The sequence below is a fragment of the Kluyveromyces lactis genome (genome assembly GCF_000002515.2).
Source record: "Kluyveromyces lactis strain NRRL Y-1140 chromosome E complete sequence".
Taxonomy (NCBI): Eukaryota; Fungi; Ascomycota; class Saccharomycetes; order Saccharomycetales; family Saccharomycetaceae; genus Kluyveromyces; species Kluyveromyces lactis.
In genome coordinates, this window is record NC_006041.1 from 1,810,538 (window position 1) to 1,830,077 (window position 19,540).

The following is a 19,540-nucleotide window of genomic DNA, read 5'->3' on the forward strand; positions in this document are numbered from 1 at the left end:
TTTTCCCCCCTACTTATTTGAATAAGTCCTTTGTCTTTGTGAATTTAAGTACGAGATGTCGTCCCTTAAGAAATGGTTGGGATTTCAACAAAGTTCGACTCGGAAGACAAGTTCGAGCGATAAACGCAGCTCTAGCAGTTCTAGTGCCGAGCTGGCAACTGCTACGCCTCCTATTATAATTGAGCCAACTCGTAACCATAATGGGTCCAGTCTGGTTCACAATGACGATTCAGAACGAAATACGGAACCCATTGCTATCACCAATGGGAGTCACGATAGCACAAGTGATATCAGTCACGACCCCTTACACACGGAAGTATTTGAATACATGCCATCTTATACTATACCGAATACCATTACTGCCGACCTACCCTTCGGGAGTGGATCGACCAAGGTCTTTGGATATGAGAACTTCGGAAACACTTGCTATTGCAATTCGGTTCTTCAATGTCTCTACAATCTAACCGAGTTTAGGACAGAAATTCTTAAGTATCCTTCGAGAGATGGATTACTCAGAAGGAGACGGAAATCAAGCGTTGTTGGCGTGAAGCCTAGAGTTTTCACCGAGGCAAGTTTCACGTCACAGCCTCAACCCGCACAGCATACTAATAAGCACGTCAATGGCAGTGGTTGTAGCCCAGGTGGTCACAACCCCGCCGCCAACACGGATGGGATTTCTAGTGCAGAGAATAGTAGACGTGGCTCCCTGAAATTTTTTAAAAATTCATCGGATGCAAATACTAATAACGCGTTACCTCCCAGTTCTCCAGGATCTTCGCAGGCAAAGCCACCACCTCGGCCGGTACACACAGTTGTGATGCCCTCTGACCCAATTTCCGAAAAATTGCATGAAAATTATACCAAGATTATAGTCGGAAGAACTCAGGGTACATCATTCCAATCGGGGAATCCGGAAGTGCAATGCAGCGCAAATTCTTTGCCACCATCAAGTTCGTCTTCATCTTCTCCCAATGCACTGGCCGTGCCTCAGCCGGTACCACATTCAAATTCACACTTAAAAGCACCCTCCATTGAACAAAGGAAAAAGGCGGCGCTAGTCAACGGACCGGTTGTAAACGTCGATACCAGCTTAGCGGATTATCTGCCGAAAGGTACAAAACCTACATTGTATTCGGGTCTAAAAGATATTTTCGAATGTATTGCTGAAAATGAATCAGCAATAGGTGTTGTATCTCCTTCGAACTTTGTCAATATATTGAAACAAGAGAATATCTTGTTTAGTTCTTCGATGCATCAGGACGCACATGAATTTTTAAATTATTTATTGAACGAATTAAGTGATACTTTAAAAAGAGATATGGAACTGGATACTGATAAACTTGAATCAAAACCGACATTTATCGAGGATCTGTTCAAAGGGTCATTATGCAATAGTACTAAATGTTTTACTTGCGATACTATCACTGCAAGAGATGAACCATTTTTAGATTTTCCTATTGAGATTCAGGAAGACGAAGAAATCAAAATTCAAGACATTTTAAACAACTACAAACATCGCGAGTTATTAACTGGTGCCAATAAATTTTACTGCGATAAATGTTGTGGCTTACAAGAAGCTGAGCGTACTGTGGGATTGAAGTCTTTACCAAAAACTTTGGCTATTCATTTGAAAAGGTTCAAATATTCAGAAGCACGAAATTGTAATGCCAAACTTTTCAACAGAATTCACTATCCACTGGATCTCAGAGTATGTTCAAGCTTTGATAGCGCCGTATGTAAAGATTACGAACTCAACGGAATAGTCATCCACATGGGAGGAGGCCCTCACCATGGGCATTATGTTGCTATTTGCAAAAATGATCTATTCGGTTGGTTGTTGTTTGATGATGAGACTGTAGAGTCCATCAACGAGGAAACAGTTTTAAAATTCATTGGTGACGCTAACGAACTCACTACGGCATATGTCCTAATCTATAAGGAATCTTCAGTCTCTAGCATAGATTCCTCGAGCTTTGAAAAGAACATTGAGCAATTGTTAAAAGAAGATGAAATGTATAGAAGAAGATATTCCATTGCCACCAATGAAAGTGTTTTAGAAGGCGTTCCTGAAGAAGGGAACAATGAGGATTCCAGGCGTCACAAAACAAAATCTAAACTTTTCAGTTTCAAACGGAACGCCAAAGCATAAGCTTTAAACCTAAAAGGTAACCTTCACTCAAGATACTATAGACTAAGAAATCTTCGAGCATTTCAGTTTCATATAACAAAAATCTAGTAGTCAAGTCAGTGGCTTTTGATAGAAACTTCCTAGATACCATCGAATACTTTATATAAGCTTTTTAATACCCAATAATTATGATTACTGTATTGGTGGTACATATTAGTACATATTACATTTAATGTTTCATATTTTGTTAAATTAACAACGATTGTACTGCTGTGGAAGGGATGGTGAGGTTCAGTGATGACCTCTCACTATATAGCCGCATGTGTAAATAGATATGACACACTTTCCCCATTATGCAATCTTCTGATCGCCTCCGCTAGGGTAGGGCTGATATCAATTTGGTCCAGAATATTAACGTCCAAGTCGACAGGAACTGTATTAGTGCACACGATCCTTGATAGTTTACTATTCTTCAATTTCTGTTCTGCAGATCCAGAGAAGATACCATGAGTGACAATGGCCAATACCTCCTTAGCACCATGCTCTAATAGTGTATCTGACGCCTTAACCAAGGTACCACATGTATCAGCCATGTCATCGATCAATAGACATGACTTCCCTGTAACATCACCCACAAGCACCATACGAGAAACCTCGTTAGCCTTTTGTCTTTCCTTATGGATTAACGCGAAGTTCAAATCTAGCTTATCTGCCAGAGAAGCAACTCTCTTAGCACCGCCGGCATCAGGCGATACAAGGATCGCATTACCGATGTCAGTTTTATGTTGAATATATTTTAGAACACTTGGTTCGGCGTAAAGATTATCCACAGGAATATGGAAGAAACCTTGAATTTGAGAAGCATGTAGGTCCATAGTGATGACGTGATCACATCCAGCAGTTTCCAACATCTGTGCTACTAATTTCGCTGTGATTGGAGCACGAGATTTATCCTTTTTATCCTGTCTTGCATATGGAAAATTCGGAATCACGGCAGTGATTCTTCTAGCAGAAGCTGTTCTGCATGCATGAATTATAATCAATAATTCCATCAAGAAATCGTTAATCTCTTGCTCCCCTGTACCAGTTTGAATAATGTACACGTCCTCATCACGTATACTCTCCCCGATAGTGACAGAAGTTTCCTGATTAGAGTACTGGTAAACTCCGATGTTGGACAAGCGCAACCCAAGGGTTCTAGCAATATTCTGAGCTAGCTCGGGATGAGAGTTACCAGCCAATAATTTGATGCTATTGGTACTCATTCTTTTACTCGTTTCCATACAGTATGTATATGGTAGATATTACGTTCCAAAAAACCGAAACCAGAGCACCAGATGCAACCAAATATGGAAATTGGATATGGCAACAGCAACTGTCTAAACGATATAGTTGATTATTTCGGACTTTGGTCCTTATCTACAAGTTAATTACTTTCTTGATGTGATTTTCGACTCATTCAAATTTGTATCTTTTCATGATAAAAAACTCTGTTTAAAGCTTTTCATTCTTCCATTAGATATTCCGTACATAATACTATAAGGTGACATGACATAATGATATTTGGCAGAAACAAAGACTAGACAGCAGTAGTTGGCAGCAAATACTGTCATTTCAGCGAACATAGTAAATTAGGTCGTAATACTTTCAGCTGTTAGGCTTTTCCTCGTGGTGAGTACCCCAGATTTTCCCCTTTTTATAGAGAATCCACTGACATTTGAATCGAATTTTTTATGTATTTAAGAAACTTTTATTTAACTTTAAGGTTTTTTGTATCTTCTGCCAAAATGAGAGAAAGAATGCTTTTGTATTGCAATGTTGAAGGATCTAGGAAGGTCAAGAACAGTATATTGTCCGCTGCGAAAGACTTACACAAGTGTTTCCTGTTTTGAAGTTCCAATCTATCGCTCGTTACCATCCCAGTATCTCATATTTGCGTGTTAAAAGGTACGATGGCAAGTATACAGGCTAACAAAAGGTTGACTAAGGAATACAAGAACATTGTTAACAACCCTCCTCCATTCATTATTGCAGCACCACATGAAGATAACATATTAGAATGGCATTACGTGATTACCGGTCCACCTAGCACTCCGTATGAGAATGGTCAATATCATGGAACGTTAACTTTCCCTTCAGACTACCCATTTAATCCACCGGCGATTCGCATGATTACGCCTAACGGCAGATTCAAGGAAAATACTAGACTATGTCTTTCGATGAGTGATTATCATCCAGAGGCGTGGAACCCAGCATGGTCTGTAGTGACTATATTGAATGGCCTTTTAAGTTTCATGACAGGTGATGAACAGACAACGGGGTCGGTGTCAACCTCTGATAAGGATAAAAGGACTCTGGCTAAGAAATCGAAACATTTTAATACTTATAGCAATTTCAAATTCAAGAATATGTTCCCTGATTTAAGAGAGTCGAATATTAAGGACATAGAGAGGGAGGCTGCTTTGGAAGCGGAATCCAAAGGAGCACAACAAGAGGAAAATAAAGCACAGAAACTAGCCACGGAGAAAGCAACTTCACTAGACGACATTTCGGATCCTGAGGATCGAGTAAGAATTCAAGAGCTTATAAAGGCCGAGAAGGATAAGAAAGATCAGGATAAAAATCCTGGCGAGAATAGCAACATCAAATCGCTGCTTTGTCTGATCTTGGCTATTGCGATTTTTTTCGTCGGTTTAATAATGAAATGAGTTCATCAAATATGTTAGCATCTTCTAGGCTCTAAGTGTTGTACAGTATAGTATTATTGATATTATGTTTCCAACTATGGCCACAACAGCGGTTCATATGATCTCGTCACCTGAGATTTCAACAATTTAAGACGGCGTTACATAAAAAATATATAAATAGTCAATTCATAAGAGACAATTAGAACAAAAAAACATACAAAATTAAAAATATCACAATGATTATAAGCCGTAGCCATATCATTGGTCATTTTTGTCGTTCAACATCTTTTCATAAATTCATTTCGCAAGATATTAGCACATATTCATAAGTGCAGCTTAAAGTTCAAAACTTCTCTACCTTTAAAACAACTTTACCATGTGCACGGCCTGTCTGCAGATAGGAAAATGCCTTTTGATGTTCTTTCCAATCATATACCCTATCTACAGGAATAAACTTGACAACTTCACTTTCTATTAGCTCATGACATTTTTTTGGCCATTCATTTGTCGCTAATTTGGCATTTGGATCAAAATAAAACATTTGATAATCGAAAGACCATAGCACCTGTCCGAACAGCTTTCTAATATTAGAACTTGCAGTACCCCATGAATTAAAAGTATCTTTCTTGTAATTCGATTTATTATCGCCAACGGTTGTGATGTAAGTAGCATCTTTGGACAAAATGGAAGAAGAGTGACCGATAATGTCATACCCTCCAATAAAGTCAAGAACTAAATTGAAGCTACCCTGGCCAAATGGTTGAGTTATAAAATTTCCAGTTTCATTGTTATATTCAACCAATTCATTGCTTGCCACTAGATCGCTTAATGGTTTGTAGATTTTACCGTTCGTTGCTGCATAGTCGATGAAGAGCAATTCATCGACTAGTTCAGGCAAATTTGACTTAATGAAGTTCATACCGGAGGTAGATGAGATTAACACGATTCTGTTCAATATCCTGTAATGAAACTTTAAGAGTTGTAGTGCAAATATTCCGGTCATTGTAGAGGCACCATTGATCAATATATTGCTGCTTTGATTTAATTTCCCCTCTTGATCAAGCTTGTCAAGGATATTGAATGCGGCTCCAAGACAGTAAAAAGTAGATGCCGCTTGTTGAGTACTGATGTTTACTGGCTTAGGTAAAACAACGTCAACCTTTGGATCAACCAAAATGGTAGATTCACAAGTTCCTTTACCTAAATTTGGATGCCAAAAAGTACCGCAAACTTCATCACCGACACTCCACGTATCTGCCAAATTTGAGCCTACTTCTGAGATTTTTCCATAATACTCTCTTCCAATGCCAACTTCATAGTTCATATGCCTAGTGTAACTATTGAATATCTTTAAATCAACTGGGTTTAAACCGACATATTCCACTTGCACGGAAATGACATCTTTAGATATTGGAGTCTTTATCTTTGTTTCATAGGAGAACTGAGGAGGATGATTTTTGGAATAGAATATTAGCGATTTAACCGGCACATAATGGATATGTCTTAGCGGCCTAGCGACTCTTTTCATCTCTAAAGGGGAAGCCAATTCCCTAGGGTTTGGTGAATCATGATTATATTTCACCACATATGCCAACTTCGGATCGTGTTTATTTAACAATTCTTCCGCCATGGTAAAAGAGTTACAGCAGTATGAATTTATCCAGAAAGGCTTGAAGTGGTAAGCATCCTTGTGTTAAGGGTCATGGTAGCGGAAGTCTGTGTAAACTCCGTTCTAATTCTTTTAATTGACGCTTTTTTTAAATGAAATTTAGTTTAATACGAGAAACAATAGATAATACAGAAAATGCTTAAAACAGAGAACATATATACGATCCGGGGTATATAGTACGGACTTGTGAACGATATGCATGATGTGGTAAGAACTGAATTTAATGACTGTCCAGTGCGGATGGAAGTGTGATAGTGGAGCTTGCCAGAGGATTGATAAATCATCCCTAGAATGAAATTATATACAGTGCGGTGCTTGAAGAGTGGTGAGAAAACCATAAACAAACTAAAAGAACACACTCTGTATAACCATGCAAAACTAATGCAGATAAATGACGAGGGTGATGCTGCAAAAATATTTTACACAGCTACAGCAATTTTACCCGGTGGTTCCAGATTTGCTTCCACATAATATTCCACCAAGTCTTCCTTGTCGAAAACCACCTGGATCATCAACGAACAACTGGGACAAACTGCAATGTCTTCTCCGTCATACATATCATCAATGGAAATTTGGAACCTGTCACCACAGGGACAAGGATACGTAAATATCTGTGTATCTGGGTCGAAAGTCATATCCTCAATCTCAACCTCATCGTAAGTGGACATTGTTCTAATACTATTAATAATTAATTCTTTCTCTTTAAGTTAACTTCTAGTAGTCACTTCTCTCTTCAATATGCCAGCACCAGGTTGACCAAAAGTTTATTCCAATTCCGTACCCTTAGGTTAGAGAATATTGAATGCACTGGGTATGAAGACATAGGTATTAAACATAATGCGATGAGCGTAATGATTGACTCAATTGTCATTTCATGTCAAAAGTTTCAGTTTTTCTTTTTAACTTGTTGAGAAAACCGGGAAAAGAAGGACTGGTTCTTTTGAAGAAGTCACGTGATATTTCGGGACTATCACAACCCAGACATATATTTTACACCCATACATAATTCAATTTCATTTATTTTCACTAATACCTAAAAAGGTAATAAGTATTTTTAAAACAGACAAATACCATAATGGTTAGCCAGGCCGTCCCAAGCCACTCACTACCGGTGTAAACCCCCTCTGGCCTCAGAATGCTCTGGCCCACACCACTCATTCAGTTTCTGGCTGCCGTCGATATCCCTGCCCGTCTGCCCAGAGAGCAACATTCCATCTACCACCTAGGCAGAATCTTTCCCCAGGAGTCTCTCCTCCAGCTCACCTTTGGCCATTCTCACGCTTTCTCTGTCCCTTTCTCTGGGCGAGCTGGTTCCCTCTGGCAGTCCAATACTCGGCAGTGTGGTCCATTTTGTCGAAAGAACAACTTTGATTTCCATCTAGTGAAAAGTTACAAAATTGTTGTATACTGTTATATACTGTTACCTTCTATAGTTATTGTATTGGATAGTTCTTGAAATACAAGAAGAGGTCAAGAAGCCAGGTCAAATAGTATGTTTTATACGTGGGTACTATTGTGCTTTGTGGAGTAACCAGCGGATGCAATACAATGAGAGAACAGTGCGATTACATGTTTAGATATATTTGAAAGAGTTTTGAATTGATGGAATGAATTAGAAAATGTTTTAGATCACTGAGGGTGAATGACAGTTACCAAGGAATAATCAGTGGGAAGTCCGTTATGGTGTAGCAAAAAACTAGCGAACTGAGGAGATTCATACGAGTAAAGAAGCGGCTTTCTAATATCGAAGGTGGGAAGTACGGGATAGTATACAACCAAGAAGGCGAAATTATTTGTGAAGTAATTAACTCAAAGAGAAAACATCGTTGGTGGCATCTGAAGTTATCTTATATAACTACTCTGTGAAAGTACAAGCAAAAGCTAATTAACGGCAATCAAACGAAAGAAAAATTTACTAACATCTTTTACTAAAGCTTTTATCTACAGTAAAGCAAAATGGGTATTTCTCGTGATTCTCGTCACAAAAGAGCTGCTACCGGTGCTAAACGTGCTCAATTCAGAAAGAAGAGAAAGTTCGAATTAGGCCGTCAAGCTGCCAACACCAAGATCGGTACTAAGAGAATTCATCCTGTTAGAACCAGAGGTGGTAACCAGAAGTTCAGAGCTTTGAGAATTGAAACTGGTAACTTCTCCTGGGCTTCCGAAGGTGTCGCTAGAAAGACCAGAATCACTGGTGTCGTCTACCATCCATCCAACAATGAATTGGTTAGAACTAACACTTTGACCAAGGCAGCTATCGTTCAAATCGATGCTACCCCATTCAGACAATGGTACGAATCTCACTACGGTCAATCTTTGGGTAAGAAGAAGAACACTAAGGCTGAAGAAGAAACCGCCACCACCTCTAAGAACACTGAAAGAAAGTGGGCTGCCAGAGCTGCTGAAGCTAAGATCGAACACGCCGTTGACTCTCAATTCGGTGCTGGTAGATTGTACGCTGCTATCTCTTCCAGACCAGGTCAATCCGGTAGATGTGATGGTTACATTTTGGAAGGTGAAGAATTGGCCTTCTACTTGAGAAGATTGACTGCTAAGAAATAAGTCAACTCCTTCGCAAATTAACATATACGCCAATTTATCAAAACTCCTTATTAACCGTTATTATCACAGCCAAAGGTTCTTTTGGTCATTTTATATCTTTACAAATGTATAAAATATAATAAGTCATAGTATTTTTACTTATAACTTTCTCAGTTTCAGTACCATCAGTACTTATGCAAGGTAGTTAAAACTCTGGCTCCGATTACTAGCTCAAGATGTCCATCTCAAAAGCGTGTATCTACAGAATGTTGAGAAAACGATTGTTATGGAATAATGTACGAACAGTAGACAAGATGTATGTTATGTGATATAATGATCAGAAAAAAAGGCAAAAGTGTTTATCTGCATGATTCAAAAAAGAGAATTCAGTACAGGTCTGTGTAAAATTTGTTTCATCACGTTAAAATAAAATGAAAAGCATAAAAGGCCATAACAGAGTGTCACAGCCCCACTGTTCCTCTGAACAGTGTGTTTGTCGTTAGATTCACCGGACATTGATTGGGTTAATGAATGAAAGTGAGGTTATAGAGACGAAGACCATATTCTCTTCTAAACGTGAGTCGAGCAGTTTATAAATATTATGAAAGCAATTTCTTTCAGTTTTTTTTTATACTTCGAACTGGTGAAAAACTGTTGATACTTTTATACTCATGGATCATGTATGACGATGCAGGTTGTTGGCTTTAGCGCAGAGCTTCATAAAGCATTAGGGCACGCCATAAGGTGCAATCTATGGAACATGAATATCTAGTTTATATGTCTACTCTGATAATCAGATCTTTCGGTCCGTGTTAGTGCTTCCCATATTCGACGTAAATCCCATCTCTTTTGTAGTCATAGGCTTGGATTCTCGGCACGACACAATATGAATATCTTTCTAGATAACGTACCTGTTGGTACTACAATAGGCATTGATTTGAACCATTTCCAATTACCAGCTTCACAACCGTTCCATGGATTCAAACATATACCGAAACATGAGGGGAACACCGTTCATATCTTACATTTCCAACGAGATGAGAGTGGGATAAGATACGGGTACTGGATTAACTCAGATCGTCAAAAGTTCATCAACTTCCAATTCGATCCAATCAGGGAAATAATGGTACCTCAATTGGAAATTGACAACAACTCTGCTGTAAATAAGTTCGATAACTGCCAACATTTGATGGTAGAATACCCAAGCAATGAGTATTCCGAGGAATGGCAAGAATTAGTGAAATATATCCGCTGGAAGGAAGTTAGACTATGGTGCGAAAGCGAATTCAACAGCGAGTCATATGTATACGTAGATTCCTCAATGACCAGCATGGAAGAAGCCAACATGCTTCAGAAAAGGGTTGGTGATGTTAGACACAATATGATATTGGCACCAACAGATGAGATCACGTTTCGATATACTCCAATTCGATTCAAGGACCCTGAATCGATGAGGCCCGAATTCAAGATGCAAGACTTTCTCGATAAATCGTGGTATCTAATGCAAGTGATACTAATAAAATATCATTACTCAAATTTGAAATCATTATTCGGAGAACTACAATTCAGTTACTTGAACAGCATATTGTTCGCCAACTATGGATCCAGTTTACAATGGCATAACATAATTGAACTAGTCTGCTTCAGCGATTGCCTTACAGAAGGAAAGTATAAAGAGATTATGGAACAATTGGATAGTTTGTTATGCACGCAGATGAAGAGAATACCGGAAGAATATCGAGAATTTCTCATCAACATAGAACTTTTGCAAAAATGTGTCAGGCGCAGTAAAGTGCCATTACCATCTTGGAAGACGTTAATCCAGGAACAATTCCTCAATGAGACGTATATTGAAGAAGAAGATCAAGACCACGAAGGTAGCTACAACGAAGATGACAACGAAGACGAAAACGAATATGCACCAGCGATAGCATCCCAGGTGGTATACACTAGCAGATAACAACCACAAGGGAAAAACCAATCACGTGACAGCTACTTACGAATCTATATTTTCAGAACCTGCCAGAGGGGACTAGAAAAAACCCGCAAGCGAAGGAGCAAATGCCACAAAGTCACGTGACTAATTGCTACTCCGGATAAAAATTTTGACGCACAATGCGGATCAAGCTTTAGTCCTCGCTTAGACAGGTTAGGACAGGACATGACATGGAAGGAAATTCACTCAACAGAATATCAGACAGCGCCCGAATGGTCTGACCTGAACCGTGTAGTACCCAGCCTAGCTCCCAACACTATCATTACGTATCGAATCACACAGAAGAGAACCTGAAAAGAAAAGTGGTGCTTTTGTGGTGGATCGTTATGGAACATCTGCAATTTGCAAAGTGCAGAAAATAGGGAAAAAGAAAACTAAAATAGAATTTTAGGAAGCTTCTCGGTCTTTCTAAGGGCGAAAAGTAAGATAATTGTGCGATGAGCTGGGATTATTATAGAACGAGACCGAGAATTAGTTAACATATGGGTTTGCATTCGAATTAAATTAGCAAAGTGAGTTTTTCATGGTTTTCAATTAGGGGAAGGGTATAGAAGCCTATAGAATACTGTAGAATAGGGGAGAAGTTAGGATGTTTGAGTCTCAAATAATTGTAAACTCTGATTGGGTTCAGAGTTACTTGAGTTTTGTATATAAGGGTGGATCAATTGAGGGAATTAAGAAATGTGAAGGGTAGTTCTATCTCTCTTTCTCATTTTATTATTCTAATAATTCAATTGATATACTAGTCGTAACGAATCAAGCAAAAGGTATTATATTAGTCCTAAAACCACTATTATAATAAGTCTAAAGAAGAGCAAAGCAATAATCAACTAGTAAAGAAGGAAGAACAAATATGTCAAAAGCTGTTGGTATTGATTTAGGTACTACTTATTCGTGTGTTGCACATTTCACCAACGATCGTGTGGAAATTATTGCCAACGATCAAGGTAATAGAACAACTCCATCTTACGTTGCCTTTACCGATACAGAAAGATTGATTGGTGATGCAGCAAAGAACCAAGCTGCTATCAACCCATCAAACACTGTTTTCGATGCTAAGCGTTTGATTGGTCGTAAATATGATGATCCAGAAGTACTTAACGATGCTAAGCATTTCCCATTCAAGATTGTCAACAAGGATGGTAAGCCCAACGTTGAAGTTGAATACAAGGGTGAAACTAAAGTGTTCAGTCCAGAAGAAATTTCTTCTATGGTCTTAAGTAAGATGAAGGAAACCGCTGAAGCTTACTTAGGTACCAAAGTTAATGACGCTGTTGTTACCGTTCCAGCTTATTTCAACGATTCTCAAAGACAAGCTACCAAGGATGCTGGTACCATTGCTGGTTTGAACGTCTTGAGAATTATTAACGAACCTACTGCTGCTGCCATTGCGTACGGTCTAGATAAGAAGGGAACTTCCGAACATAACGTCTTGATCTTCGATTTGGGTGGTGGTACTTTCGATGTCTCCTTGTTGACTATTGAAGACGGTATCTTCGAAGTTAAGGCCACCGCAGGTGATACTCACTTAGGTGGTGAAGATTTTGATAACAGATTGGTTAATCATTTGGCCAATGAATTCAAGAGAAAGAACAAGAAGGATTTGACCAATAACCAAAGATCTTTGAGAAGATTGAGAACTGCTGCTGAAAGGGCTAAGAGAGCTTTGTCTTCTTCATCTCAAACATCTATTGAAATCGATTCTTTATTCGAAGGTATTGATTTCTACACTTCTCTAACAAGAGCTAGATTTGAAGAATTATGTGGTGATTTGTTCAGATCCACCTTAGATCCGGTTGAAAAAGTCTTGAAGGATTCTAAGTTGGACAAGTCTCAAATCGATGAAATTGTCCTTGTTGGTGGTTCTACTAGAATTCCAAAGGTCCAAAAATTGGTTTCTGATTTCTTCAACGGTAAGGAACCAAACAGATCTATCAATCCAGATGAGGCCGTTGCCTACGGTGCTGCTGTCCAAGCTGCTATTTTGACAGGTGATCAATCTTCAAAGACTCAAGATTTGTTGCTATTGGATGTTACTCCATTGTCTTTGGGTATTGAAACCGCCGGTGGTATCATGACGAAGTTGATTCCAAGAAACTCTACCATTCCAACCAAGAAGTCTGAAATCTTCTCCACTTATGCTGATAACCAACCTGGTGTGTTGATTCAAGTGTTTGAAGGTGAAAGAACAAAGACAAAGGATAACAACTTATTGGGTAAGTTTGAGTTGTCTGGTATCCCACCAGCACCAAGAGGTGTCCCACAAATCGAAGTCACCTTTGATATCGATGCTAACGGTATCTTGAACGTTTCCGCTCTAGAGAAGGGTACCGGTAAGACCAGCAAGATTACTATCACTAACGATAAGGGTAGATTATCCAAGGAAGATATTGAAAGAATGGTGTCAGAAGCCGAGAAGTTCAAGGTCGAAGATGAAGCCGAAGCTGAACGTGTCCAAACAAGAAACTCTTTGGAAGCTTATGCTTTCAGCTTGAAGAACACTGTCGGCGAATCTGGATTCAAGGAGAAGGTTGATGCTGATGACGTCTCCAAACTACAAACTGCTGTGGAAGAAACTATCAGCTGGTTAGATGGATCTCAAGCAGCTTCCACAGATGAATACAAGGAAAGACAAAAAGAATTGGAGGATGTTGCTAACCCAATCATGACCAAGTTCTACAGCGCTGGCGGTACCCCAGCTGGCGGTGCTCCAGGTGGTGCCCCAGGTGGCTTCCCAGGTGCTCCAGGCGGTGGTGCTGCTCCAGGTGGCGGTGATTCCGGTCCTACTGTCGAAGAAGTTGATTAAACGTGACGAGATTGATTATTCTCTCATCCCATACCTCACAATTAACGATTAACGTCTTTTCTCATTCATCATACATTGCCAATCTTATTTTTTTTTATTCATTTCGGTAGACTGATAAAGGCTTCAATTGATGGGATCTAATTAATTATTAATTAAATCACTCATGCGATCTAGTACTCTCTACAATTCGTGTACAAAAGTCCTTGTACACCATGGTTTATACATACATATACAAAGGTTACTAAATATCATAAATTATCATCATTTATTAAAGATTTCAACCACGTTCAAGCTTCACTCATCGCAGCGTCGATTTGGCGAGAGGTGAGATGTTGGCACATTTGTAGATTCTTTATTTCACAGAATCCATCGTCATCCGCTGCGGCAGGACAGAGTGACGGATTTGACTTTAAGATAATTTTGATATCATGTGACAGCAAGACATATCACGTTTGACGACTTTGATAATTTTTGAAAAATTCGAACTCTGGAATCGATTGGAAACTATGACTCTAAACGGATTCGAAAAAGCTCTAGTTGATTTGAAATAGCGTAGTTTTATGTCACAAAATACTTTCGTTCGTCCATAAACCTTTTCTGTAAGCTTTTGCAAGCTGTGATCAAGTTAAGCAAACGACACATCACTTTCTATCTTATAATTAAGAGAGAAAATGGCTGCCGAAGGTAACACTTATTTCTCTTTCCCGGAAGAGGAAGAGAAAGTCTTAGCCTTCTGGAATGAAATTGATGCTTTCCATACTTCTTTGAAGCTTACTGAAGATAAGCCTGAATTCTCCTTCTTCGATGGTCCTCCATTCGCTACTGGTACTCCCCACTATGGTCACTTGCTAGCGTCCACTGTGAAAGATATCGTTCCAAGATATGCTACCATGACAGGACATCACGTTGAAAGAAGATTCGGTTGGGATACACATGGTTTGCCAATTGAACACATCATTGACAAGAAACTGAACATCACCTGTAAGGAGGATGTGTATGCATTCGGTATCGACAACTATAACAATGAATGTAGGGCTATTGTTTCCACTTACGCTGAGGAATGGAGAAAGACTATCGGCCGTTTAGGTCGTTGGATTGATTTCGATGACGATTACAAGACAATGTATCCAACTTTCATGGAATCTATCTGGTGGGCGTTCAAGGAATTATTTGACAAGGACCAAGTTTACCGTGGTTACAAAGTTATGCCTTATTCGACCGGTTGTACCACCCCATTGAGTAACTTTGAAGCTCAACAAAACTATAAGGACGTCAATGATCCTGCAATTACCATTGCATTCAACGTTATTGGTCAAGAAAAGACTAAACTTGTTGCTTGGACTACTACCCCTTGGACTTTACCATCTAACTTGGCATTATGTGTCAATCCTGAGTTCGAATACGTCAAGATTTACGATGAAAACAAGGATACCTACTTCATCCTTTTGGAATCTTTGATCAAAACTCTCTACAAGAAACCAGCTCAAGAAAAATATAAGGTAGTAGAAAAGATAAAGGGTAAGGATTTGGTCGGTTTGAAATATGAACCATTGTTCCCATACTTTGTAGACGAATACAAAGACACCGGTTTCAGAGTCTTAGGTGACTCATACGTTTCTAACGATTCCGGTACTGGTATTGTTCACCAAGCTCCTGCATTCGGTGAAGACGATAACAGAGTTTGTTTAGAGCATGGTGTCATCCGTGAAGATACGCCAGCACCAAACCCTATTGACGATGTTGGTAAATTCACCAAAGAAGTCAGTGATTTCACTGGAATGTACGTCAAGGACGCTGATAAAGAAATCATCAAAAAATTGCTTGCTTCCGGCCACATCCTGTTGAACTCTCAAATTCGCCATAGTTATCCATTTTGTTGGAGATCTGATACTCCATTGATTTATAGAACTGTTCCTGCATGGTTCGTGCGCGTTAAGACCATCATCCCACAATTTTTGGAATCGGTCAAAAAATCTAACTGGGTGCCAACTGTCATCAAGGAAAAGAGATTTTCTAACTGGATTGCTAATGCTCGTGACTGGAACGTTTCCAGAAACAGATACTGGGGTACTCCTATTCCATTGTGGGTATCCGAAGATTATGAAGAAATGGTATGTATCGGTTCTGTTGAAGAATTGAGAGAGCTCTCCGGTGTCCAAGATATCACAGATTTACATCGTGACTCCATCGATAACATCACCATTCCCTCCAAGAAGGGTAAGGGTGTCTTAAGAAGAATCGAAGAAGTGTTTGACTGTTGGTTTGAATCTGGTTCCATGCCATATGCATCTCAACATTACCCATTTGAGAACACTGAAAAATTCAGCCAGAGAGTTCCAGCTAATTTCATTTCTGAAGGTTTGGATCAAACCAGAGGTTGGTTCTATACTTTGGGTGTTTTGGGTACTCATCTATTCGGTGAAGTTCCTTATCGGAATGTTATTGTTAGTGGTATCGTTTTGGCTGCTGACGGTAAGAAGATGTCCAAGAGTTTGAAGAACTTCCCAGATCCAAACATCGTCTTGGAGAAATATGGTTCTGATGCTTTGAGACTGTACTTGATCAACTCTCCAGTTTTGAAGGCTGAATCTTTGAAGTTCAAGGAAGAAGGTGTTAAGGAGGTTGTTTCCAAGGTTTTGTTGCCATGGTGGAACTCTTTCAAGTTCTTGGATGGCCAAATTGCTTTGTTGAAGAAGAATTCTGATGTTGACTTCAAGTATAACCCACACCTGAAATCGGATAATGTCATGGATAGATGGATTCTTGCCTCTCTACAGTCTTTGGTAGCTTACATTCATCAAGAAATGAGCACCTACAAACTTTATACAGTGGTTCCAAGACTACTAGATTTTATTGATGAATTGACAAATTGGTATATCAGATTCAATCGTCGTCGTTTGAAGGGTGAAGGTGGTGTCGAAGACTGTTTGAAGGCTTTGAACACTTTATTTGATGCATTGTTCACATTTGTCCGTGCTATGGCTCCATTCACTCCATTCTTATCGGATAACATTTACTCCAAGTTGAGACCATTCATTCCAGAGGAAGTATTGGCTCAATACAGTAAGGATTCTAGATCCGTCCACTTCTTGAGCTATCCAGAAGTCAACGAAGATCTTTACGATGAAGATATTGAAAAAGCAGTTAAGAGAATGCAATCTGTTATCGACCTTGGTAGAAATATTCGTGAAAAGAAGACTATTTCTTTGAAGACTCCATTAAAGACCTTGGTCATTCTACATTCCAATCCAGATTACCTAAAGGACATCGAAGCATTGAAAAAGTACATTGTTGAAGAATTGAACGTCCGCGACATCATCATCACTTCCGAGGAGGAAAAATACGGTGTGGAATACAGAGCAGTTGCTGACTGGCCAGTATTAGGTAAGAAGTTGAAGAAGGATGCCAAGAAGGTCAAAGACGTTCTACCAACTCTAACTTCTGCCCAAGTCAAGGATTACTTGTCTACCGGTGAAATTGAAGTAGCAGGTATTCAATTGGTAAAAGGTGATCTAAGTGCCATTAGAGGGCTTCCTGAATCTGCTGTTCAAGACGGACAAGAAACCAGAACTGATAACGATGTCTTGATCATTCTAGATACCAAGATCTACGATGAGCTAAAAACTGAAGGTCTTGCTAGAGAATTGATCAACAGAGTTCAAAAGCTGAGAAAGAAGTGTGGTCTTGAAGCCACAGATGATGTCATTGTCAAGTATGAATTAGTTAAAGATACCATTGACTTTGAGAATATCGTCAAAGATCATCATGACATGTTGACTAAGACATGTAGGTCTGAAATCCTGAAGGCTGAAGGATCAGAAACCAATCCACTTGCTGATGAAGAACTATCTATCAACGATACCATCTTCAAGTTGAAGATTTTCAAATTATAGATGTTGAAATGTATATAAAGTGGGAAAAAATGTATAGCAGTTACGTTTCTCTAGTGAAACGAAACCCGTCCGTACTACTTATAAATTCACCACATTTAATTAATTTAATTGCAATTATTGGCTCCGTAGATCACCTCTGCTGATTCTCTAGCAACAGTCGATCTCATATCTTATTTCGAATATAATGTGTATATGTAATTCTAAGGCGTTTTCAGTTTATGAAGTTAATCGAACAAAAAACCATATCTCTAGACCAGCATCATTAAACGCCAAAAGGATTAAGGTTATTTCTATGTACGCTGGGGAAAGAAGCCTGGAGCAGGCCGTCCGGTGTATTGCAGACGTTAATCCACAACTTTGAAGCTCTACATGAACTGTATACCGAGCAGTCCGGTTCATGGCAGATATCACGAAGAAGATAGCGATTCCGATCTTGACAATGTCCAAAGTAACGATGGAAGAGCCGATTCTAATATCACTGATGAAATATTGGAAGAGCGAAAGCTCAAATATCAAAGGTACAAGCAACCGTTATCATCATCGTCCCCCATTAGAGACCTTATGAGAGAAAGAAGGAAGGGCAGACTACGGGAACTGGCAAGAGAGAAGAAGATCAATAGCTACAGAAACGACATGGAACAATTCGTCATGGAACAAGAATACCTACGACACTTGCAAGACATGCAACAAGAAGCACAGAAACACGAGATACCGCCAGATGAGATTGATAGACTGGTAGAAGATGAAGGAGAGGTCGTGAATAGTGCCGATGAACCCGCTATGTTGAATAATATTTCCACAAAGAGGGAGCCAAAACAGCTAAATGAGGATGAAGAGCTGATACGGCTGATAGAACTGCAGGAAGAGTACGAATCCTTGATGGAGCAAGAACAACAGGAGCTCGAGGAAACCTTATCTGGCTTTAGCATATAGAGCAGCAGCTTCCACACATATATACGTACATAGTATTGTTACCCGGATATCACGTGATTCATTTTCTGTCTTTCCCACGTGACTTAAGGGTCAACGGCATCTCAAACCGTTTAAGGGGGGAACACTTTTGTTTTGTCATTTTCCAAACAGCAGAAAGGGTATAAAAAGGGAACACACGCGAAGATCAAAGCGGCGCATATCATCGATAACTAAACAAAGAGCGTTTTTCTTAGCTACCCAGTAATCTGTTTGAGTTTTGCAAGAAAAGTGCAGTACAGTGCTATTACGTGCAAGTTTTTTTCTTGAGAGAGAGAAAGAACCAGAAAGACGGATAAAAAGAGACACAACACGATTCAAGAGTTGGAACAAATCAGCTAGACTTTTGAAAGTTAAGTTACAAACATCTTTTCGGGTTATTAGTTTGAAATAGAGACAGGAGAATATTTCAAGAGAGTTTGATTATTTTTATCGGTGTTACGTATTATAGGAGAGAGTTTTAAAACGCAATGAAATCTGCATTCAAATCTGAGTTCCCATTTGAAAAGAGAAAGGCTGAATCTGAAAGGATAGTGCAAAAGTTCCATAACCGTATTCCAGTGATCTGTGAAAGAGGTGGCAAATCGGATATTCCAGACATTGATAAACGCAAATATTTGGTGCCAGGAGATTTGACTGTTGGCCAATTTGTTTATGTAATTAGAAAGAGAATCAAGCTACCTGCTGAAAAGGCTATTTTCATCTTTGTCAATGATACTTTACCTCCAACAGCAGCTTTAATGTCTTCTATTTACCAACAACACAAGGATAAGGACGGGTTCCTTTATGTATCCTATTCGAGTGAAAACACTTTTGGTGACGATGCCCTGTTTTCTGAGGAATGAGATTAA

General features: G+C 39.2%; 11 protein-coding genes and 1 non-coding gene across 12 annotated transcripts; 8 read left to right on the top strand and 4 right to left on the bottom strand.

Annotated features, from left to right (window-relative positions):
• Positions 1-55: 55 nt before the first annotated feature.
• KLLA0_E20351g (ubiquitin-specific protease UBP13) lies at positions 56-2,149 on the top strand (the record flags this gene model as incomplete). The annotated part of the gene is made up of 1 exon (XM_454871.1): positions 56-2,149. One exon carries the CDS (start codon positions 56-58, stop codon positions 2,147-2,149), a length of 2,094 nt encoding a protein of 697 aa, XP_454871.1.
• A 287-nt stretch (positions 2,150-2,436) lies between these two features.
• Positions 2,437-3,411, bottom strand: KLLA0_E20373g (ribose-phosphate diphosphokinase; the record flags this gene model as incomplete). The annotated part of the gene is made up of 1 exon (XM_454872.1): positions 2,437-3,411. One exon carries the CDS (start codon positions 3,409-3,411, stop codon positions 2,437-2,439), a length of 975 nt encoding a protein of 324 aa, XP_454872.1.
• Positions 3,412-4,080: 669 nt separating this feature from the next.
• UBC6 (E2 ubiquitin-conjugating protein UBC6) lies at positions 4,081-4,836 on the top strand (the record flags this gene model as incomplete). The annotated part of the gene is made up of 1 exon (XM_454873.1): positions 4,081-4,836. The coding sequence occupies one exon, from the start codon at positions 4,081-4,083 to the stop codon at positions 4,834-4,836; it is 756 nt and encodes a 251-aa protein (XP_454873.1).
• A 322-nt stretch (positions 4,837-5,158) lies between these two features.
• Positions 5,159-6,445, bottom strand: KLLA0_E20417g (uncharacterized protein; the record flags this gene model as incomplete). Its single annotated transcript, XM_454874.1, has 1 exon — positions 5,159-6,445. One exon carries the CDS (start codon positions 6,443-6,445, stop codon positions 5,159-5,161), a length of 1,287 nt encoding a protein of 428 aa, XP_454874.1.
• Positions 6,446-6,903: 458 nt separating this feature from the next.
• KTI11 (Kti11p) lies at positions 6,904-7,152 on the bottom strand (the record flags this gene model as incomplete). The annotated part of the gene is made up of 1 exon (XM_454875.1): positions 6,904-7,152. The coding sequence occupies one exon, from the start codon at positions 7,150-7,152 to the stop codon at positions 6,904-6,906; it is 249 nt and encodes an 82-aa protein (XP_454875.1).
• Positions 7,153-8,440: 1,288 nt separating this feature from the next.
• Positions 8,441-9,046, top strand: RPS8A (40S ribosomal protein eS8; the record flags this gene model as incomplete). Its single annotated transcript, XM_454876.1, has 1 exon — positions 8,441-9,046. One exon carries the CDS (start codon positions 8,441-8,443, stop codon positions 9,044-9,046), a length of 606 nt encoding a protein of 201 aa, XP_454876.1.
• A 308-nt stretch (positions 9,047-9,354) lies between these two features.
• SNR56 lies at positions 9,355-9,451 on the bottom strand. Its single transcript, XR_002633603.1, has one exon. It is a non-coding gene; the product is annotated as a snR56 (small nucleolar RNA).
• A 460-nt stretch (positions 9,452-9,911) lies between these two features.
• Positions 9,912-10,985, top strand: AAR2 (U5 snRNP complex subunit AAR2; the record flags this gene model as incomplete). Its single annotated transcript, XM_454877.1, has 1 exon — positions 9,912-10,985. The coding sequence occupies one exon, from the start codon at positions 9,912-9,914 to the stop codon at positions 10,983-10,985; it is 1,074 nt and encodes a 357-aa protein (XP_454877.1).
• Positions 10,986-11,874: 889 nt separating this feature from the next.
• On the top strand, positions 11,875-13,827 carry SSA3 (Hsp70 family ATPase SSA3; the record flags this gene model as incomplete). Its single annotated transcript, XM_454878.1, has 1 exon — positions 11,875-13,827. One exon carries the CDS (start codon positions 11,875-11,877, stop codon positions 13,825-13,827), a length of 1,953 nt encoding a protein of 650 aa, XP_454878.1.
• A 671-nt stretch (positions 13,828-14,498) lies between these two features.
• ILS1 (isoleucine--tRNA ligase ILS1) lies at positions 14,499-17,720 on the top strand (the record flags this gene model as incomplete). Its single annotated transcript, XM_454879.1, has 1 exon — positions 14,499-17,720. The coding sequence occupies one exon, from the start codon at positions 14,499-14,501 to the stop codon at positions 17,718-17,720; it is 3,222 nt and encodes a 1,073-aa protein (XP_454879.1).
• Positions 17,721-18,089: 369 nt separating this feature from the next.
• RTT105 (Rtt105p) lies at positions 18,090-18,653 on the top strand (the record flags this gene model as incomplete). Its single annotated transcript, XM_454880.1, has 1 exon — positions 18,090-18,653. The coding sequence occupies one exon, from the start codon at positions 18,090-18,092 to the stop codon at positions 18,651-18,653; it is 564 nt and encodes a 187-aa protein (XP_454880.1).
• A 506-nt stretch (positions 18,654-19,159) lies between these two features.
• On the top strand, positions 19,160-19,534 carry ATG8 (ubiquitin-like protein ATG8; the record flags this gene model as incomplete). The annotated part of the gene is made up of 1 exon (XM_454881.1): positions 19,160-19,534. One exon carries the CDS (start codon positions 19,160-19,162, stop codon positions 19,532-19,534), a length of 375 nt encoding a protein of 124 aa, XP_454881.1.
• Between the last annotated feature and the right edge of the window lie 6 nt (positions 19,535-19,540).